Source organism: Misgurnus anguillicaudatus, chromosome 19 (assembly GCF_027580225.2).
Source record: "Misgurnus anguillicaudatus chromosome 19, ASM2758022v2, whole genome shotgun sequence".
Taxonomy (NCBI): Eukaryota; Metazoa; Chordata; class Actinopteri; order Cypriniformes; family Cobitidae; genus Misgurnus; species Misgurnus anguillicaudatus.
In genome coordinates, this window is record NC_073355.2 from 9,040,807 (window position 1) to 9,064,276 (window position 23,470).

Here is a 23,470-nt window from a genome sequence, read left to right on the forward strand (position 1 = left end):
CACAAAGTGGATGCAGCTGTGCAGTCTTTTCATTCATAAAACTGTTGTGTTGCATTATGCAGGAGTTCACCTTCTGCATCATGTTTGGAGTGACACGAGCCGCTTGCTTGTAGTTGCTAGGCTACGTGCACTGTTGCTGCATCTGTGACAAGACCTCAAAGCGACTGCCGCTTTTTTATTGCATTTGATCATGCATCATTAAATCAGTGTTTAATTTTAGTATCATGGGATTTTCTCACACCTTTATTCGATTGCAAAGTAATTCAGCCTTTAGAAACGCAGCTGTGACGCAAAGCATGCAACGTGATCAAACTTGTGCAAGACAAAAACAATCTGCAATTGTGTTATATCTCCTACAAGAATGAACAATAAAAACTTAGTTGTCAAATGCAATCCATATACATGCGCATCTGACCTCAGTGTGGTTGTTTTGCAGAAGACCGATCCCGTTTTAATATTCCATAGACGTATGGTGTCCGCGTGCTTCAAATTCTGACCAACTTTCTAAAAATAGACCGTCTTGACGTCATACAGCCTCACGGATTAGTCTAGCGGGAGGGGTATGCGCGGCCATTTCGCTCACAAACACGCCGCTGAGGATCATCAAAGGATTATGAATGAAACCCATTCGGTACTAGAAAACCGAAATAACCAAAGTACCCACTTGCACAGACAAAAAACGAAGACATAAACTTGTATTAATGAATTGAAAATAGATGACGTTATTTGTCAGGTTGCAAGGGTGGGATAAAGTTCCAGCGAAAGATATCTCTTATCCAATCATGCGCTGGCTGTCTGACCGCTCCTCCAACCAGCGTTGAACGCTTGCAGCGCGTCATAAACGTTTCGACCAGTAGAAATCGAGCGAGGGCGGGTTCCACCGAAGCAGGAGTTCCCTCTAGCTGTGGTTAGAGAATTAATGGAGGGGGTATGACTGTCGAATTATGCGAACTACATAGTGCACAGGATCGATCCGCTTCATTAACGTAAACAAGTACACAATCGCGGTGCCGTTAAGTTACGGAAACGCATCCGCCCGCTAGCACGAATCGCGCACGGACGGTGGGGCTCGTGTCGCTCAAAGGAAAGTCGAGGGCCTCGCAGAGGGTTAGCAAAGCGAGGAAGCGGAGAATACGGGCTCGTAGTGCTGTCTCAACAGATTGGACCCGACCCAGAAGACCCGAGAGGCATTACCGAACCTCGAGCATTGAAAACAACACTAGCACTGTTGGCTAGCTAGCGCTCGTTCGCTAGCTAGCTAACCAACTAACCAGCTACTACTATCAACCTTTGGGTGACTACCTGTGATCTGACAGCTTACGGCGGTACAGCGAGTTATGATCAGTGATAGCTAGTGCAGCGGCCTCACAAATCGTATGATCGGTAAGGGGACGCGGACTGAAGACAGTTGACATACAGACAAGTCGAGGATTTCAAGGATATTTGTTGTTATACCTGGCCTGCAAACATGGGCAACGCGCCCACCGCCAAGAACAAGGGCAATGAGATGGAGAGCGGTAAGTGTTTTTTCCGTTTAACCGAGTCAGAAGCTGTTTCAAAATCTAGTAAGCCCCCTATCTAGAAAGCGTGTTGTTGGGGCTGATATGCAAAAAGCCATAGACAAAATACCGTTCAAGTGTGTTGGGTTGAATGAATCACTGACAGGGTCTGATTGTAAGGAATGTTTGCAACCATATAATCTACTAATAGCCTCTATGCCGTCCAGTTTTATCCAGATGGGGTTTAATCTTTGCGTGTGAGGGAGAGCTATGGGGTGTGAAAGCTGAACTTCCTTTGCTAACTAAGCAGACAGTCGTGTCAATCGTCGCGTCCCTTGTCGTGTACTGATTTCGTGAGATATGCCGTTTAAGAATTAACGTAAGACTCTCGTCGTCACCCTTTTCGCCTGAAAATGAACGTGAGAAGCTGTCTGAGAAGCTACGTGACGTCTCCGCCGTGTCGTCTGCATATTTTTTTCTTAATTTAAAGCCTTTATCAAAGTGTTTTTTTTAGTTATTATCCTTTGTGTTTTGAGCAATGTTATTGTAACAGTTATCTACGGATTTTTATTTTATTGATGTTAATTTGATTAATTATGTTGTTATATGTAGTAAAAGCACTAAAACACCAATAGCCTAATTGTGTTAAATGAAAGCCAGCTATAGTTTGTAACCGTGTCCCAGCTATGAGGCCACCGAGGTCCGGACCTCGGTAAATGTTTCATGTAAAAAATTAAATTTGAATTTTTCTGAATGAATAATACTTTTAGACGACTCACATTGGCATCCTCGTATATAATTGAGTTTGGACCGTTTACTGTATAGTTTTGTGTAAAATGACAGAGATTGGCTTAATGAGACGCTGGTGGCTGCAGCATTTGCAGTGTTGCCAGATCCCATTGTGAAAAATCCTCTTTAGACGTTGTGTTTAATGGTTTAGCAAATAATGTGACACTTTGGGAAATTTATGAAGTAAGAATTGTTTGTGTTAGCGATATCTCTGAAAGAGAAAAGGTCTTAACTTATTTCTTTCTTTATGGCCTATTTTGTTTTCGTACTAATATCATGGCAACACGGGGTGACCAGCACCTAAACAGTAATCAAATGGCGCATCATTCAGCGTGTGCAGGTTATTGCTGAGATGAAACTTTAAGACACATGCAATAATCATCATGATTATGGATGTAAGAAACGCTTTCAACACTACAAATCAGAAAATTACATAACAGGTTAAAATGAAATATGCCAATGTAAACAATGGCCATGAAGAAGGCTAAGTTATTTCATTCAGATTAGGAGTTAGCATTTAACAAATTCATGCTGAAAACATTCATACGAGCACTAAACAAAGTTCTTTTTTATATTGTCTCATATTGCTTATTTAAACGATTAATATAATGCTATAATAAGCAATTATCCACCCTAACAATAAATTAATAACAAATTGTTATCTAATAAATAATATAAAAATGCCCACCCCAAAAACATATAGACATGTGTATCCAAAGTGTAAAATGGCAAAAAACGACTTCAGACAGAATACATAAGATCTAGGTAAAAAATAAAATGTTGGTATATTAACTACAAAATTGGTGCACAAAATGGTACATTTACTACTAAAATGTGTATTTTAGTGCACTTTTTTTCTCCTGGGATAGCGTTTGTTAACCCTGGACCTCTTTTCAAACCCTGGCTATATGTTTGTAACAATTAAAGGTAATTAAAACCGTTAGTTCATAGCACAAACATAAATAAGACCAGCTTCACTTTTTTATTTTGAAATTTATATAGCGTGTCAAAGTAGTTATGATAAAAACGGTAATTAACGACAAATTGTGATAGTTAGGCTACTGTAAATGATAAAGACTAAGCTTTATATAAAATTCCTTAAACGTTCATTTCTAAAAGGAAACACACTGAAATTACTGATTTTATAGACACTACGCTACGCTTTATTATTTTGCAGAGAAATAGCCTACCTGCTTGCTTGCTTACTTTGACTTTGATCATCTCTATATTCAGCATAAATCAGAGACAATAGTGTCACATATATGTTTGGTGCAAATATTATTCATGTCATCACCGAAATTTAAAGAAATGGCTTACCTGTTTGTAGCTCAACTTTTGACAAGATAACCACCCTTTTTTAAATACAGTTTAAAATTTAAACGTGTCGAAAAACTATATAAAACATAAAGTTTTTTATGTTTATAGTTTGATGAACTCGTATGACACGCAGAGCAAATAGCGTGTTCGGCGCAGCACCACGGCCAGCGCGCAACATTTAAACATTTATACAACGAAAAGAAATCCAAAATTTACAGACTTAAACTAGATCAGAATTTGCCTTTCATAATAAATAAAAAATAAAAGAAAGTCAGAAGTAACAAGATGCAGAACAAATGTGTGCAAAATGCCTGAAGTGCATGCAGGGGAACAAAACACAAGCCACAATAAGACACAGCCCCGAGTGATATATAAAAAATAAAGAAATTATTAAAATGACGAAAGTATAGCTAGAATGTCCGGCTTCACGGTTATTTATTCACCTGAAAACCCCTTATGAACATGCAGCCCTGTCACGTTTTTATTTTTATATTAATGCACTTTAAAAATATTTATTGAACGCTACTTTTTACATTATTTGCAAAGTATTATCATAATGATAGTAGGCTGCACTAATATATTGGGAGAAAGCTGTTATATGTGAAATCACATACCCTTATGGCCAAAACTGAATTATCCTTATTTATGAGACATCTGCGACGATTCGACTGTGAGACTGGTAGGCTTCTTTAATCTTCGACTATTGTTGAAATGTGGTGTTATATTAATATTATAAATATATTTATGTTGTAATATTTTCCGGAGTATTCGTCCAAAAACGAACAGACTCATGTGTAGCCTAAGACAAAATCTAAAGGGCTTTTGATCAAGCTGCTGCAACTGGTACACAAGTATTAGTTAAATGTAAACACTAGTTTGGGGACTGAAGGATCTAACTGCCTTCTAGCTTTAATAATTTTGAAATGCCATTTATTTGTGAAGTTTAGTGATTCGGAGATATATAAAATTTTGTTTTATATTTAATCAGAATAACATGTCGGGACGAAAAATGGTTTATACCTTGGATTATCTCTGGCCTGGAAACATTATTTTTTACCCTAAAATTAAATAGTCCAAGTTCATTAATGCTGCTACGTTAGATCTGCGTTTATGAACACTACAGCCTTCTATAATCCTAAATGAAGATAGGCTATATTTGTAGAGTTTGGTTCCAAAACGCGATAAATGCCATTTTAAAACAGAAAATAGTGGTTTTCATCTTGTCACTTTCTTGGTATATGAAAACATGTTTTTACCGAAATTAGTCAAAATGGATTTATTGCGTTTTGGAACCAAACTCTTCATTTGTAATGCCGACTCTATGGTGATCATTTACCATCTGAAAACCTTCCTTAGGCACATTATAGAAGTGCATCTATATTGTAATAACAATCATTTCCAGACGCTTTTACACACGTACGTTATCCACACGCAAGTTATTCAGACGCTTATACACACGTACGTTATCCACAAGTACGTTATTCAGACGCTTATTCACACGTACGTTATCCAGACGCAAATTACAAAATATCAATTTCTCAGGTACGCCGCCGCCACCCCGCCTCTGACATTTGGCGCAGCTCCAACACGTGACCGTGACGTCAAACGCATTAAATTATACGTCTAACGGCTCTATCCTATAGGATTTTGGCCAGACGGCAGGCGAGCGTATACACGTTAGCTCTCATGTCTGTTAGCTAATCAATCAGCAAAAAGTTCAGCTTTCACACCCCATAGAGAGCTCCCTCACTTCCTCCCACACTTTCGTGCGCCTCACGCGCTACCTCCCACACCTCACACGCTACCTCCCACACCTCACACGCTACCTCCCACACCTCACGCTTTACCTCCCACACCTCACGCGCTATCTCCCACATCTCCCTCGCTACCTCCCACACCTCACACGCTACCTCCCACACCTCACGCTTTACCTCCCACACCTCACGCGCTATCTCCCACATCTCCCTCGCTACCTCCCACACCTCACACGCTACCTCCCACACCTCACGCGCTATCTCCCACATCTCCCTCGCTACCTCACACACCTCACGCTTTACCTCCCACACCTCACGCGCTATCTCCCACATCTCCCTCGCTACCTCACACACATCACGCGCTATCTCCCTCGCTACCTTCACACCTCCCTCGCTACTTCTCACACCTCACGCGCTACCTAACACCCTTACGAAAAATTAACTATGGTTATATTGTGGTAAAAGTGTAGTTACCATGTTTTTTTTTGGTGTATTGATTACTATTAGCAAAACCATGGTTTTACTACACTAACTATGGTTTACCTATGGTTTTTGGAAACCATGATTGTCAAAACCATGGTTATTTCGTAGTTACTATGGTTTTACTACAGTAACCATGGTTTTTTGTTTTTAACTGTAGTAAAACCATGGTAAAAGTGTAGTTACCATGGTTTTTTGGTGTATTGATTATTAGCAAAATCATGGTTTTACTACACTAACTATGGTTTAACTATGGTTTTTGAAAACCATGATTGTCAAAACCATGGTTATTTTGTAGTTACTATGGTTTTACTACAGTAACCATGTATTTTTGGTTTTAACTGTAGTAAAACCATGGTTAATTTTCGTAAGGGCACACCTCACGCGCTACCTCCCACACCTCACGCGCTACCTCCCACACCTCACGCGCTACCTCCCACACCTCCCACATATCATGGGTTATCTCCCACATCTCCCTCGCTACCTCACACACCTCACGCGCTACCTCACACACCTCACGCGCTACCTCACACATCTCACACACCTCAGGGGCTATCTCCCACACCTCACGCGCTACTTACACACCTCCCACATATCATGGGCTATCTCCCACATCTCCCTTGCTAACTCTCAAACCTCACGCGCTACCTCCCACACCTCACGCGCTACGTCCCACACTCTCACGCACTTTCTCTGTGTAATAAGTCGGTATTATCGATGGTTTCTAGGCTGTTTCTGTTGCATTCTGTCAAAATATTTATGTGAAGCTTGTTTTATTATTATTTATTCATGACTTATATTGGTTTATGAAAGTTCAGACACGCGTGCAACCAAGTATGTTAGAGATGGCCATTTGTAAATAATTTACAGAAGATGAATTGCATTTTGTTGTCCAAGTACTTGTGGAGGGCACCTACCGGCAATACTGTGATTAGCGAGGTGTTGAGGCTTCCTTGTTTCCAAATATTGTTTAAATGAATTAAAATTAAATATATTTTAGTCTTAAGATACTCAGTCTACCCACTAAAATAAGATGAACCAAATAAAATGAGAAAATATTTATTTTATTTTTATTTCATTCATAGCTCAAACAAATGTATAAATGGTGCATGACATCAAGCTTACGGTACTTGTCTTTGATGTCACATGTCAGACGGCCTATAAGCAAAATGAACCCCATCTAAACAAATCTCATCACCCAGAACTGGGAATAGAGCGGGCTTATTAGACATGAGAGAGACAAAATAATATGTTAGCTTGAATTGGAATAAACAATGTCCACACCCCAATATCCTTTGCATAATAATGTTCATTTAATGAAGAATTCGCAGGTTTACAAAGTTGAACTGCAGGGTAAAATAATGGCTATGGCTTTGACTACTTTTACGACTATGGTAAGAAACATAGATCCTGTCACCCGTGCACACACTGACAAACACCCAAACCACCTTAATTTATATTAACAGGTGTTTCAATTTGAACCATAGCTCCTTTTAGTGGTGCAATAAAAATACATATATGTACATAAATACACATACTTCAAACATCAGGTCTCCAAACTTGAAAACAAACTTGAAACAACTACTGCAGTTTTACTACAGTTACTGCAATTTTATAGAGAGAAACAAAAAGTGACAGCAAATAAACATTCTGATGTATTTAATTAGAATAAATGTAACTGTCATATGTACAAAACTAAAAATATAAATTTGTAAAAATTACCTAAAAATATAACATAGTAGAAAAATAAAAAGAAATAGTGGTTCTGTAAATGTCCACAAGTGAGATTACACTAGGCCTATATGGCAACAATATTTAAAACCTGTTTATATGCCCCAGCCTCAAAACATTGCTGGGACAACATCCTTGTGGTTGAAGGTCAATTAAAGCCAAGCCGGATCACAAGCTATAAATGACAAATAGGACACTTGAATAAGCATTTTAGAAATTTGTCATTTAGAAGAAAATAACAATACCAAAAAGTTGACTTACTCCAAACCAAAACTTGACTGAAAAGCCATTTCAGCCTGGTACCTGTTAAAGCCCTCAGTCTTTTGTAGAATCTTGAGGGCTATCTTGTAAAGTAAAAGGATACACTTTTAGATAGTATGTAAAGTGCATTTACTACTATAGTCTCGTATATTGTACAGTGTAAAGAGTGTCTGTTTTTACCTCTGGTGTCAAAACTTCCAGAATGTAGGTAGTGTTTTCCAGGTTACCTCTGTTCAGTTGTGTAACTTCATATATTCTCTCAATTATTGCCTCAGTCTGTTGCAAATCATTAAACATATTAAGCATTTTGCAATGTATTACAAATAGCCCATTATTGGTGGTTAGAACAGGAAAATAAAATGACAGAACAATTTACCTGCTTTTCGCTAAAAAACATTACATTGTAAAACTTCTTCAGCTTAAGAGAAAATGCATGATGTGAAAGTAAGTACATCCTGATTGACAATATTGTGCCATTTGTCAAGCCTTGGTGCAATTTCTAGAAAGGTGAGAGATGTTGCAAGATGATGAATTAAAATTGTAGCTTTATGGCTGGGTCATATAACTGCTCTTTTTATTATAATAATGTAGTTCTCACAAAATACATGGCTATTTATTAAATAACCACATGGAAAGCACTGTAAAAGTTATGAGACTATATGAACAACCATTTGACAGATAACAGTATCTTACAGTTATAATATAAAGCAATTCAATCACAATCTTTATCTATAATTTATAATATTTACCAAGATCTCTTCATCATCAAATAAAGTGTTAACCAATAGACCCTCTTTCTGAAGTTTCAGTGTTCTGAAAGAAAAAAATGTGAAATTAGAAACAAGCTTTGTAGGTTCATGATGTTATATATATATATATATATATATATATATATATATATATATATATATATATATATATATATATATATATATATATATATATATATATATATATATATATATATATACACACATATATACAGTTAGGTCCATAAATATTGGGAAAGAGGCATTTTTATTTTATTTTGGCTGTTTACCAACATTCATTCCAGTTACAGTCATATAATGAATATTGGCTGAAAGAGCAAACTCTCAACTTTACTTACAGGGTATTCACATCCATATTGCATGAAGGATTTAGGAATTACAGCTGTTTAATATTTAGCTCCCCCTTTTTAAAGGAGCCAAAAGTAATTGGGCAATTGACTTAAAAGCTGTTTTATGGACACTTATTGTCTGTGTTTTAAAGGATTTTCTCATAAATTAAGGATGTTAAAGGTCTGCAGTTGTTTTTAAGTGTGGGATTTGCATTTGGAAGCTGTGGCTCTAAACCCACATCATGTGGTTCATGGAGATTAATATATTAATATACAAAACAATTTATACTTACTTTTTAAAGGTATACTTATGATTGGTCTCACAGCCACAGCTGAATGGCGTTTTGTCTGTGACCATGTCAAGGCTGATGCCAGCACAGTCTGTGTGCAGCCAATTTTGACAATGGTCACACTGAATCCAGTTGAGTGTTTTGATGTGTGGATGCATTTTTCTAAAGACAGAAATTGATTAACAAAATAAGTTCACCAGAATTGCACAACATATAATAATGGCATAGTTTACACTTACTTGGAATTAATTTTTTGAAACAGGCATACACTATCTTTCTGAGCCATACAGCTGTTTTTTGCCACACTCTTTGTTGCTTCAACAGCCTTGGGCGGAGAATTCTTATAGTTATTTCATACATCCTTTGTTCTGTGCATTATGTTGTGTTACTTTGTGCATCAAACACAATTTAAAATAATTTGTGTGCCTGTTTATTACCTCAGATTGTATATTTTTTACCATGCATGTGGCATGGTAAAGCCGAAGGTGTCTCAGTTGTTCACTGTGCAGCATTTCATGATTCATTTGAATATTTCTGGCTTCCATCTCCGCTACCTATTTAAATAATAATTTAAGAAAATTATGTATTTATAAAACATTAAGAATATGACTATATGCAACAAGCTAACTGCTAACAACACTGCTAACTCACTGTGCAAACAAAAACACCACAGTTCCTTCCATCATCTCTATGCCATTGCTGTGGATAGGTTATAGTCCAATCATTCAAGGAGCCAACATTTCTAAACGCACTTCTAAAAACATAATGTACAATTAAAATATAAGTATTCATTAATTAATTAAACAATTTAATATACATTAATGAGCAATACTGAGAAATGCATATTACATTAAAGTATTACCTTAGAATTTGCATGTCTGGCTCTGAAATGGTACGGTATGCACCAGTGTTGTCATACACCCTAATATCTTGCTTGGGGATGTCAAATACCTGTAAAATAACATCAATAGTCATATTGTACAGATCAAAAAATGTCTTCCCAGTGATCTCTATCACAATACAAAATATATGAAGGAGCACAAAATTCTTGTCATAACTTAAAATTTAGAAAAATTTTAAAGAATCGCACAATATTGTGGTACTAACCCAAAGAATGAAGTGGCAGCCCTTTTCTGGGTCATTTTCGGCACCGACAATCCTAGGCAAAAGTATTTTTGGTGTCTCTGAAGCATTCTTAAGGAAACAAACAAACAAAAAACATTCAATTGTGGGACAGGAAATTATATTACTTTTATTATTACTAACTATTTGTGTTAATGCACAGGGAGGAGTATTGAAATATTGTAATAGCATTTTAAAATACCTCAAGAGCTTTCAAATTTTTATCCACCACCATTTTATGTTTATTCCAGTCTCTGTACCACATAATATATGTGTCAGTGTTCAAAGCCACCACCTAAAAAAGCAAACAAAATTCACAACATTACAACAGTAATACATGGTGTTGTCTTTATATACCAAAGTCTAAATGTCACAGAAAGTCAGAAAGTTTAAATTACTTACATCCTTGTTCTCTTCACCTATTTGTGCAATTCGGCAATTTACAGCCTTTAAAGCAAAATAAATGGGTATCTGTTAGCTTACTGTACACTCATCATCCAGATGCATGTCAGTATACAGATATTCAGTATGTAAATAACACTATAACCAATACTTTTAAACATTCATACATTGTCCGCTAGCCAAGGCATTGCTGTGCTACTGCTGTCATTCAAGAGATGAGGGGGGAGGACAGATTTCACATCTTTCAGATACAAAATGGCATATGGCGAAATTCTGGAGATGACATCTTTATCTTCCCTCTGTGAAGCATAAAGCTTCAAGATTGTCTCCTAATATTTTTAAAGAAAATTTGAATGAAAAGTTCATTAATACTTGAATTGGTATATATTGATTTGAACTTGATCATGTTGATGGTTGTAAGTGGTGTGAAGCATGTTACCTTATGTTTCTGATTAATTTCGAACATTGACAGAGAAAATTTGCTCCCTTCCTCAGATGCGCTGTCCAGTTCTGCTGGGGCCTGTGTTTCAACAGGTCTTGTATGTGTTTCTGTAGTCCTGTATGTAGTTTCTGTGTAAGAACAGCTTGTGTTACACCAACAATTACAAAACAACTATATTTACTGAAATAAAACTGTAAAAAGACAATAATTAGTATGTAATCTTCACATTCTTACCATTTTGTCCAAAATCTACTTTGCCATATACTCCAATGTGCATCTCCAGTAATGTCCGCTTCTGCATTTCTTTCAAAAATTGCACATTTTTCTTTTCATTGTGAAGATGAAAGTACAGACGTAGTGAGAACATGAAATGTGTGTCTTTCATTTGGCACAGTGAGTAACGGCTGGAGGAAAGTTCTCTGTTAACTTGTTCTGCTTCCGAAGAGTTAATTAGAGCAGCAAGCTCCGGGATCAGTTTTAGACTCCGTAATCTCTCTTCGGGTCGTTTCTGATTCTTTTGATGGAACCTATCATAGAACACATAGCGTTCTGATGAACCAGTCTCAGGGTGTGGACAAGAAAATATGTCAGTTGCTGACTGTTTTTGGCTGAGTCTTTTCTTCAGTTTGATATTGCTGACCCAGTCTGGATTGACACGCAACTTCCCTGCTTCAGCTGCTGATATGTTTTCTTCTGTTGGTGGGCATATCCTTCCATCATTTGGCTGGAAAAATCTTTGCTGTGTACGGTTGTTTACATGTCTGGCAACACGTCCAGCAACGTCACAAACATACACAGTAGGAGGGTGTTTAAAACTCAAGAGTGCATCCCCATGATCCCGAGCCGACTCTTGCCACCATAAAGGTGATGCATAATAAACTACTCCATGGGTACATCCCATGTGTAGCACTCCACCTGTGTAGAAACAAATATGATACATTAATTTATGAAACTGAGCTGGTGATTGTATATAATAATTGTATGTTACAAAACAGTGTTAAAAAATAATACATAGTTCTCTTCTGTGAACAACATAGGCTACAGCACAAAAATATTAGGCCACCATGTCACCATTACATCTGTTGTTTTATCAACTATATAATAAGCATATATTATTATTTCTCAGTGTCTTTATTAGTATACAACCTGAAAATACTGGACATTTTTATGCAGTTTTTTAATTAAAATAGGGTATACAATAGTATATACATACAAAAAATACAACTATACAAAACTCATCTTACCTCCAGCTTTTTTGAGTTTCACAAACATTTTGGGGTAGACATCCTTATAAAGAAGAAGCTCCTCAAGCCTATTTATTATGTCACTGTTAGATCCACTAGCTGACACTCCAAGATAACCACAGACTTTTGTCAGATCTTCCTTTTTAGGCTGATAAAAACACATTGGTGCATTATTAAACTAGCAATGTTACATTTTATTGAAAATGTAAGGAAATTTGAACTCTACCTTTTTTGAATCTAACACTTGCAAGATGTGGTCCTCATCTATGAGTGTTCCGGAACCGATTGTGGTGCTCACCCTGTCACTGGCACACAACCCTTTCAAGATTTCTGTTTTCGGTAGGGTATCACTGCTTCGTGTATATTTCCCCATCCATGGAGAAAATCCAGAATATGATAGGTTGCTCCTGAATGGATTGCTGGATGCATCTAATGTATAGCATTTAATGTAGGGTTGTCATACATATAAAATAGAAGTACATAAATACTACATGTCTTTATACATGTAGTAAAATTGTACAAACACTTAAAATAATCATATCAAGTAAATATATTGATCTTAAATTACTATTTTGATTCAAATCAATATTAAGTCTATAATTGAAATGAAATTCTTAAGTTTTGTCTTGAACAGTATTGCGTACCATCACAGAATCCAGTGGCAATAATCTCCTTATCCAGGTTCTCCCATCTTGCTGTCACATTAATCTCAGTGTCCTGAGAAGTTATGTTATGACTCTCTGGGCGTCTTAACAGATGAACTAATAGTTGTATTAAATATGTATGCATTAAGTGGTGCCAACAAAAAGGTGAATATGAGAGAATATATATATATATATATATATATATATATATATATATATATATATATATATATATATATATATATATATATATATATTGGAGGAATTCTGATATGTAACACTAACCTGGCAAGTCAAAGGCAATTTTCCAGTTGGTGTCAGCAATTACAACTGATGGGTGGTGTCCACAGCGGTAACAGAAATAACTGTAGCTGTACTTCCTGAGGGCGCAAAAGTGGTAGAATGCTTTTCTCAGAGAGTTGTGTGGCAGTTTGCTTCCAGAATGGGACTCCACTGTTCGCAACATTCGGCCAACAGCAATGTGATTCTGAAAACCAACAAGAATTTATGTCAATTTAAGCATATTTTGTTAATATTTTATAAGTTTTTATTTTGTAAAAAAAGTAAAACATTTACATTTAGTTTTATATACTTACAGAAACACCCGTTGTCAGAAATGAACAGAATGGTATGGAAAGAAAGACTCTGTCGTTATAATTGTGAAAGCCAGATTTGTAGTCCTGAAAACGAACTACATTTCTGCAAACTGGGCACTCTTTTCCATAAACAGAAATACCTATTAAAAATACAACAACAGAAGAACATAGTAAAACATGTTAATATTATTCAAATTACTTGTTTGTAACTACTGCACAGTGTTGATTCTACCTTTGTTCTGTGAAAATATTCCATACACTGTTGCATGCGTTGTTATGACAAATGCATTTCCAAGATCAGGAGGACAGGGTCCAGGACAGTAAGGGCAAAAAAGTTCTGCTGGCTCAAATTTATCTGGAATGGGCATCTCTGTTTTTGTTAATTCCAGTGGCAGTTCCTCTGGAATTCTGTTGGAATTCCATAAGTAGTTAGTCATGGTGATCACACTACTTTGTGTATATTCTGGGTGTTGATGTGTACCCACATTTCCAGTAATGTTCTCCTCAACATCATCAATTTCCTCTTCCATTGCATTTTTGACCAAATGACGTCGCTCCTGGAACAGCCACCACATAGATATGTGTCGATGAACACAGCTGCTTCTAATTTTGGAAACTATGCACTGACAGTGCCATTTTCCGAGTTTTGTGTCAAATGTTGACATTGTCCTTCCAAATCTGCACCAGTTGTCTTTCTCGCCAGTGTACACTGAGAAGTAGATGTATCTTTCAGAGAGATTGTGTTCCCCCCAGAAAATTGGAAACAAACAGTTTACTTCTTCAGACTGAGCACGCTGAAACAAAGAAATACATTCTTCTCTCCTAGAACTTGAGACAATTCCTTTTTCCACCATCTCATTTATTGATTCATTGCACAGCTCTGCTGGTGGAATATATGTAAATGCATTCTTTGTCCTCTCGAGGTGAGGGCACTCTTTTCCCGGGTTTCCACTTTGGCCAGTTATGCTCATGAAGTCTCTACATTCATCCACTTCACAATCAAACAGCCGTGCCGGTAAACACTTCTGTACATGTATGGGAAGTCTCACACCATGAGAATGTTTTGTTGTGATGTACAGTCCATTTTTTGGGTCAATACACAACATAGGTTCTTGTGCAGCATGCTGCTCTCTGTCATGTCTTTTTAAGTTTGAGATGGTGCTAAAGTGAATCCCACATTTATGGCACAATCTCTTTCCGTGTTCATCCAGATCAACTTCGTCAGTCTGCTCATGAGATTCTTCCACATCTGAGAAACATGTAAAAATGCACTTTGTAATATCAGTACATGCAATTAACTACTTTTTAATCTTACCTTATGCGTTCAAAGTGTCAGTGTACTTACCAGAAGGCTTTGCTGTTACCTTCAGACCTGTTGTTGCAAAAAAGAGAATAATGCATGTGAAAAATACCAATTATAAATCTACTGCTATAAATCTACTGATTAAGTTATAAACTAACCAGAAACAAGAATAGTACTTTTTATAATGCCCTACCATGCTTTTCTAAGTGCTGTTTGAAATCTGTAGATCTATTTAATATTTTGCCACACTTTGGACAATGCCAGTGGCTTCTTTTACCATATGTTCGATCAGGGCAGATGCATGGTATGGTAAACTTGCCTATAATGAAAAGTGTTTGTATATTTAATTATAATGCATATATTTTTAATGTATTTTAGAGAAATAAAATCAAGAGGTTAAAGAAATGTTTACTTATGCCACCATCTTCATAGTGTATAGCAAATCTCAGATGCCGATGTAACAAATGATCTTCTGATGCTGCCACTGATGTTGAGCAGTAACAACAGTCCTGGTCACCTCCAAGTTTAAAAAACTCCTCTTTGCTGAGAAACTCAAAACTTCTTTCTGTTAAATATAGAACATATAAAGAGTTGTCTGGGTTTCCCAATGCAGCCTTGCTCGTGAATCATTCTCGTGATTTTCAAAAGTTGGTAATAATTAGAGGTTTTTAATGCCCACAAATGCGCAATTCAAATTTACTCTGCTAAACAATACAATATATACATTAATTGAAATTAGAAAATATTATATAAAGTATTGTTCTGTGCTGTTTACTCTGATTTGTCAAAGCAAAATTCCCAGCACCATGGTTCCACTCGATAAGGATACTTTAACAATAAACCATACTGGTATTTAACTATTTCCCCGCCATCAATTACGAGAAAACGCTTCCCTGCCAATAACGAGTTGCCCGCAGCGCCACGATTCAGGGTAGGCAACACAAGTCGAACCATGTATGGTTTGGCGGAACTGAGTCGTGAAAACCAACACTTTTTTTGCGTTGTTATTATCTCTCATGGATTTTCATGATTCAAATGTTTACTATTTATATGTATGGCACTTAAAAACGATACATAAAAAATTCACTACAAAAAATATTTCCATATTTTTATGAACATTAATTTTAATATATATAATTAAATAATATCACCACATAAATTTTCATTTGATATAAAGCAATTACATTCCCTTTATGTTCATTAGTATCTACTTAATTTTTATTTTGTAACAAATACTGCAGGGCATAATTTTTACATGTCAAATACATTTTTTCTTATGAATTTCAACTACACATTAAATAAAACATATATTTCCTGACTAAATGTTTATACACAAAAAAACAGAGCTACAATTGTAATTTTAAACTTAAAGACATGTATAATTCCAATAAACAATAATAGACAAATTAAGATTTTAAAAACTACAAAGAACAGTTTAGGTACTTCACACAAAAAAAGACTCCATATCTTGTTAAGGGCCTTTCCTTCAACATTACATATTGATACCAGTTTGTCCAAGCCTCTATAGCTAATTGCATGCCGTTTTGTGTATTGTCTACAAGAAATGCGATTGTACATTTATCCAGTAGGCAAAAAGCATTCCTAACTCAGTAGTCCTTTACCTTGCTTAAAGGGATAGTTCACCCAAAAATGAAAATTCTGTCATCATTTACTGATTTACTGTATTATTTTTTTTCTACTATGGAAGTGAATGGGGTCCACGAATGGTTTGGTTACAAACATTTCTCAATTTTTTTTCTTTTGTGTTCATCAGAACAAAGAAATTGATACAGGTTTGCAACAATATGAGAGTGAATAATTGATGACAGAATTTTCATTTTTGGGTGAACTGTCTCTTTAAACAACAGACACCTAAAAGTATCGTCGCTGATCAACGTCCGTCTCACTATCAGCCATTCTTAGGTATTAGAGTCAAACAAAAGGAATAAAAAGCCATGTATTTGAAGTAGGCTACGGGCATACTAAGTCAAATTTGTATATGAACTCAAGCACAATTTTCAAAACAAATAATAGGCTATTAATACTTTTCTTACCTTCCATAGCTGAGTTAGCCTAAGAGAACTGTCAACAACAATTTCTGTGACACAAAAAGTTTTCTTAAGTTGCAAAAAAGATAAGTTCGATAAATTGGTTAACAAAGTCCTCTTTTTAAGTCATATTTTTAAATGAATGTAACGTAGAACAAAGTTATAAATATTAATAAGCAAATATGAAAATAAGGTAAAGCCAAATATATACAAGATAGTGTAGGCTACTTACTTCCATGATGATAGACTAGCCTACTATAATTCTTCAACCTCTTAAATCCATTGTCTTGCTGTCTCCAACACCTTGGGCATCTTTGTTCGACCAATCACATCGTCTGGTTTAGCTCGCATACTCCAATGAAATAGCCTATAGCTTTGAAGGCAAACTTCTAAAGGTAACCTAAGGTTATCTACTCCCTCTTTTAACATTGGAAAGTTATATTTGTTTTCTATAAAAATGAAGATTTGGAAAGATGTTGAAAAGCCACTATCTTTTAATCATGTGCCTTTTAGCTGTGTGTGCATGGTGAAAGTGTATTTTTCATGAAAACAATTATTTTGAGATTGTATAAAACATTATGAGATGTATTTATTTTATCTAAACGAAGAGATATTTTTGGGTTACTCTTGTTTTCATTAAATATACCCAATGACATTGTGTTGTTGCAAACATTTAGTCCTTGATCTTTGCAAAAACACAATAAAATTGTTCTTCCTACTTTGTTAAAATGAAATGCAAACAATTCAACAATTCAAACTATTTAATAAAAGGCTTTATGCCCAGCTGCACTACTTCCTGAACTTCAGCCAGCTCCTTGTTTTCTGTCTGCCATTATTGGACAAACCGATTAATCCGTTGTGCCTGACCTCAGTAGGCACCACCAAACTGATTAATCCAGGTGTGCCTGACCTCAATAGTCACAACAACAATAATCAGGCACACCTGGATTAATCTGTCCAATAATGGCAGACAGGAAACAAGGAGCTGGCTGAAGTTCAGGAAGTAGTGCAGCTGGGCATAAAGCCTATTGTCATATATTCATCATTCCGTAATGATAGCATAATAGAAAGCAGTGCTTGTTCTATAACTTTTTTCATAAGCAGTGTTTGGTAAACACGCATTTTTTAAAAGTTTAAGGTGCTTTATAAAGAAATCTTTTATATTCCCATAATCATACAGCAAAATCGCCGGTGTAGATTTAACACTTGTGATTAGACAAAACAATTTAAGATAACAAAATTAATCAGAGCTATAAGAAAATGAATGAGTGACACAGCATAGAAACTACAAGCTTGTTTTAACTGACTGGACTATATTTAAATATGCAGTCATTTATCAAGATGAACTCACACAACATAAAAATTTTCCAACGGGGTTTAATAAACATATGCATTGAAACTTCAACAGTTTTGTCAGACCACTGTCTCAAACATTGTGAAATCTGGGCTAAAACAACAAGTAACATTGTAATTGCCAGCTGAAATGGTTCTAAAGAGTGTACACCTACAAATACAGCAGTTAGACAACTTATAATGTTCAAAATGAATACAAGAGAAACTAGGTTGAAGTAAAGGCAAATAGAAGTGGGACAATGGTGCTCTTGCAATGTAGTTGTTTTTCCAACAGCGGCAAAGCAGGTAGCCCAAGATTGGGATTGTTTGGTCTTGGCGCGAGTAGCCGCATTGCTTTACACGACTAGCCTATTCGTCTTCATACTTCTTTTGCAAAGCTGCGAGGTTATGTATGACCTTATCCAATTTTTGGGTCACCACCATGATGTCATCACCACTCTGTAAAAAAAAAAAAAAAAAAAAAAAATGACTTTTGAACAGATATTTTTTGTGTAAAATGTACAGATATTGTTTAGGTGTATACATAAAATTAAATAATTATTTAACAGATCATACCTAATAGATATACTTCATATTTCTCGTATAGCAATATATTTGATAATGTCACATCTACTCAATTTAATGTGTGATAGGAAATCAATTTAATTATTCAAATCTACTAGACTTTCAAATTTACTCTATATCTTTAAGTATAAAAACGTTTCACCAAAAAAAAATGAGTAGATCATAGGTAAAAAAGTTAAAGTGCAGCTTGATTGCTGACCGCTCTACTCACTGCTTCAATCATTCTGGGGCTTTCCGTCATTTTAATTTTTCGATAAACCAGGGCAATGCCTAATCCGATCATCAAAAAACCTGGTATCATGATTGCTAATATGTAGAGATCTTCAATGTCCTCCACGGATAGAGACTCCAGACAAATGGGCTGCCAATTTCTCCACGAGTCCCTTATGTAGCCAGCTACGAACGTTCCTGCAGGGCATGGTGAATCCCCCTTCATGCCTCTCGTCGGCGAGAAGATGCTGTCAATTGCGCTGAGACCCCAGTTGATCAGATGTTCCATAATTTTAAACTTGGAGAACAGTTTGAAGAGAGTCTCTCAAAGTACGCTATTATAAGAGTTGATGAGCAAACAGGGAAGGCTGAGGGTGGAGAGCGAGAGAAAAGGAGATTACCTTCGTGAGAGCCAGAAATAAGAAAAAAAACTTTGAGGTATTCAATCAGTGCAGGTAACAAGTTATGAACAAGGTAACTATTGTATATTCTATATCTGAAACCAAATCAAGGGTTAAAATGCTAAGTATTGGCTGTACTAAGAACTTTGGATCTTATCTCTTCACCAGTTTTATAACAAAAAAGAATCAACTTGTTTTAATCAACTTGTTACAGAAAGCAAAGGTTAGTAAAATGTCCTTGTCCTACTTTCAGACAATAAGTATTCATACAATAAACCAGTGTTATAATAATACAGCATACAGCTTGTACACTGATACATTTTGATACGGAGTATGTTCTATCAGCGTGCGAAAGAAAGGGAGTGCAGGATCTCATACAAGCGAAAGTTAGCAAAACTATCATATAACTGTGGCTTTGTGGTCTTACACAATGATGTTAATACAGTGTGTGATCTAACAGAAACTTTAATATATTCTGCTAATGTTAATATTAGTTTTTCCACTCAAGAGCGTAGTTTGATTTTGACATTGGTGGGGAGATAAATAATGTTATTATATTAATCTGCTCCAGCAGAAAGAAATATATCATTATAAAGTGGTGTCAAAAGTATTCATATTCATTACTCAAGTAGAAGTATAGATACTAGGGTTTAAAAAGACTTTTATAGAAGTTGAATTATCAACTCAAGCTTTTTACTCAAGTAAAATGCAATGTCAGTCCTGGAGGGTCGATGTCCTGCAGATTTTAGCTCCAACCCTTATAAAACCTTGGCTACCTGTAGTTTCAGGTGACTTTATAAACCTTTAGTTTGTTCAGGTCTGCTTGATTAGATCTAAAGCTAAACACTGCAGGACATCGACACTCAATGTTGCCTACCCCTGCACTAGGCTATCTGTTTCAACCGCATACGGTATATGCCCATTAAAAATGAACGCTTTTTAATACACTTCAGACAAATACATTAAAGCAGTGGTTCTCAAACTGGGGATCGTGAGATGGTGCCAGGGGCCCCAGTTTTATAATATTTTATGAAATACATTACTTTATTATAAATTCTGTGTAACTAAACCTCAGAAAAATAAGGCTAATAAACAAAAGCAATACATTGTATAATTTAATATGTTTTGTTTAATTCAAATTTTAAGTTTTAGAATGTTTATGTCATATATATTTTTTTTTGGGGGGGGGGGGGCCGCGAAGGAATCCACTGTACACAAGGGAGGCCGCAAAAAAAGGTTTGATAACCACTGCATTAAAGAAACATATATGTGTACTACTGAGCATTAACATGTGTTCCATAGAGAGGAAGATATGAGTCTAGTTGCCTATAAATATTGTAATGGTGCAAAAAGTCAAACTTCAGAGCAGGGCTGCTGCTGGCAAAACTTTTACAGTGGTGCCCTCTTTAGTTAAAAAGCAACAAAATCACACACAACTATAGTATGTGTGAGAATAGAAATATGCTATTGTTATCATTTTTAATTGTATTTTGACAGCAACACAAACTACAAATATGCTATTATATATTATAGCCTATATTTCTGCATCTGTACTTGTGTAGCTAATGGACTTTAGTATACTTTACTGTAGTCAGTATAAATCCAAGCAATTTTGGAGAATTACTAAATGTCTTTCTTGTAAGTAAATTAAAAGTCAGGTTTAAGGAAACAGCAGATGTCTATTAACAAAAGCAACAGTTGGTATGTATGGTTATTTGGTTGATTTAACACTCAAGCATTCAGCTAAGTAGGTTTTATTAATGCAAATAAAATTTAGAGCAGTTATTAGCATATACAAAACAACAATGTCTTTAGCATAGATATCTTTGCCATGCTTCAAAACGCAACGCAACAGATAATTGCGTGAAAATGTAAGCAGTAGCAGTCGCGGGAGCCGACGACCGCGGTCCGAGTATACCTATAGCGAGGGAGCTCCCCCTGACACGCGTGAGATGTGGGAGGTAGCGAGGGAGATGTGGGAGATAGCGAGGGAGATGTGGGAGATAGCCCATGAGATGTGTGAGGTGTGGGAGGTAGCTTGTGAGGTGTGTGAGGTAACGCGTGAGGTGTGTGAGGTAACGCGTGAGGTGTGGGAGGTAGTGTGTGAGGTGTGTGAGGTGTGTGAGGTAGCGTGTGAGGTGTGTGAGGTAGCGTGTGAGGTGTGTGAGGTAGCGTGTGAGGTGTGGGAGGTAGCGTGTGAGGTGTGGGAGGTAGCGCGTGAGGCGCACGAAAGTGTGGGAGGTAGTGAGGGAGCTCTCCCTCACACGCAAAGAAATGTGGGAGGTAGCGCGTGAGGCGCACGAAAGTGTGGGAGGTAGTGAGGGAGCTCTCCCTCACACGCAAAGATTTAACCCGCTCTCGTTTTATCTCTGTGTCAGTTTTACTGACTGCTTTCAGATAGCACAGTTGAATAAAAACGTAACGTCCTTGATTTTGACGCTGAAAGTCTGGATAAAATATCTAAACACGTATTTTTTTACGTATTCAGAAGAACATTAGGTTCTTCAAAAGTCATTAATTTCCCACCCTGGCCTGTGTTACATTCTTCTGCACATATAGTTGCTTTAAGTACACAGTTATTATACTAGTATAAACACAGTTACAAGTTAATCATATTTGATGCAGTTGTCAAAAAGGACAAATCTCGAAAAGTGTTTTCAAGGACTCTACTGAGTAAACACTTGAGATAGTTAGAAAGTTTTGGTGACTCTCTTTAGACTCCTTTACTGATGTTGGACAATTCAAGGCCATTTTTGGCACACTTGTTGGCGGTGGTGATGCTTGGCAAATGTGTTTATATTACGTGTGTCATTTGTCCATGTTATAACGAGATAAAGTGTAGGCCTTATAGTTATCTTAAAGGGATAGGTCACGCAAAAATGAAATGTCAGTCACCCTCAGGTTGTTACAAACCTGTTTTGATTTCTTTGTTCTGTTAAACACAAAGATGTCAAGTAAAACAGGAGCACCATTTACTTTCATATTAAAGGACAAGTACACTTAAAGTCCTGTTTTCAGATTGTTTATGATGAAATAGAACGGTTTTGACTGAAATTTCGACATATGCGGCTGCCCCGAGAATTTTCGGGTATTTGTTGTTTCACCTCCCACCTCTACAGTGGCTGTATAGGTGCACTGAAACAATCCTTCCTAAAATGCATTCAACTTTCGTTTACAAAGACGTTAAACTCACAGAGTGGTCAGGGGTGTTCACTGATATGCTCACACAAAAATCGCTGCAAAAGATGCTTTCCAACAGCTGTTTTAGCATTCGTTGTGAACTTGTGGACCTATTTTTCAAACGCCTCACACCCGTACATTCTTCCGCTGAGAGCTTGAATAATAGACACTCCAGCCCAGGTGGTGGCGATAATCCGCCTTTGCCGATTGCAAGAATACAAACAAAGTTCCCGGCGCGGAGTAATACCGTACATCACAGCACATCTAATACAAGTCAATGGAGTTGGACAAAACTACGATAAAACCTGTTGGAGTGCGTATTTTGCGGCGATTTTTGTGTGGGCATGTCGGTGGGCACCCCTGGCCACTCGGTGAGTTTCACGTCTTTGTAGATGAAGGTTTGATGCATTTTGGGAGTGATTGTTCCGGTGCACCTGTGCAGCCATTGTGGAGGTGGGAGGTGATACAACAAACACCCGAAAATTCTCGGGAAAGCATTATATGTCCAAATTTCAGTCAAAACCGTTCTATTTCATCATAAACAATCTGAAAACAGGGCTTTAAGTGTAAAATACCGAACTTGTCCTTTAAGTAAAATATACTATGGAAGTCAATGGTGCTCAAGGACTGTCGTTTACAAACGTACCTCAAACTTCCTTTATGTTAAGCAGAACAAAGAAATACATACAGATTTGTACAACTTTAGGGTAATTGAGTAAATGATGACTTAATTTTAATTTT

The 23,470-nt window shown here is 36.5% G+C and overlaps 3 protein-coding genes and 2 long non-coding RNA genes across 5 annotated transcripts in view; 1 reads left to right on the forward strand and 4 right to left on the reverse strand.

Moving 5' to 3' along the window:
* The first annotated feature begins 616 nt into the window (after positions 1 to 616).
* prkacaa (protein kinase, cAMP-dependent, catalytic, alpha, genome duplicate a) overlaps positions 617 to 23,470 on the forward strand; it is a 48,888-nt gene continuing 26,034 nt past the window's right edge. Inside the window, exon 1 of the mRNA XM_073856895.1 lies at positions 617 to 1,517. Coding sequence (XP_073712996.1) covers positions 1,469 to 1,517 — 49 coding nt within the window. The 5' untranslated portion in view covers positions 617 to 1,468. The remainder of the gene's footprint in view (positions 1,518 to 23,470) is intronic.
* LOC129414137 (uncharacterized) lies at positions 7,131 to 13,806 on the reverse strand. The gene is made up of 21 exons (XM_073856892.1): positions 13,671 to 13,806; positions 13,360 to 13,561; positions 13,075 to 13,191; positions 12,657 to 12,859; positions 12,431 to 12,578; positions 11,421 to 12,101; positions 11,184 to 11,314; positions 10,912 to 11,073; positions 10,745 to 10,789; positions 10,545 to 10,637; positions 10,328 to 10,414; positions 10,083 to 10,171; positions 9,872 to 9,974; positions 9,658 to 9,774; positions 9,460 to 9,545; positions 9,224 to 9,382; positions 8,581 to 8,644; positions 8,208 to 8,330; positions 8,012 to 8,107; positions 7,832 to 7,914; positions 7,131 to 7,745 (listed from the first exon to the last, which is right to left on the reverse strand). Exons 2-21 carry the CDS (start codon positions 13,538 to 13,540, stop codon positions 7,739 to 7,741), a joined length of 2,775 nt encoding a protein of 924 aa, XP_073712993.1. The 5' UTR covers positions 13,541 to 13,561; positions 13,671 to 13,806; the 3' UTR covers positions 7,131 to 7,738.
* Positions 13,806 to 14,956, reverse strand: LOC141351251 (uncharacterized; the record flags this gene model as incomplete). Its single annotated transcript, XM_073857896.1, has 1 exon — positions 13,806 to 14,956. A coding segment is annotated over one exon (1,077 nt), but the record flags the coding sequence as incomplete, so codon positions are not given.
* On the reverse strand, positions 15,016 to 16,107 carry LOC141350985 (uncharacterized). Its single transcript, XR_012359116.1, has 3 exons — positions 15,386 to 16,107; positions 15,167 to 15,292; positions 15,016 to 15,042 (listed from the first exon to the last, which is right to left on the reverse strand). It is a non-coding gene; the product is annotated as an uncharacterized lncRNA (long non-coding RNA).
* LOC141350986 (uncharacterized) lies at positions 18,381 to 21,234 on the reverse strand. Its single transcript, XR_012359117.1, has 2 exons — positions 19,150 to 21,234; positions 18,381 to 18,812 (listed from the first exon to the last, which is right to left on the reverse strand). It is a non-coding gene; the product is annotated as an uncharacterized lncRNA (long non-coding RNA).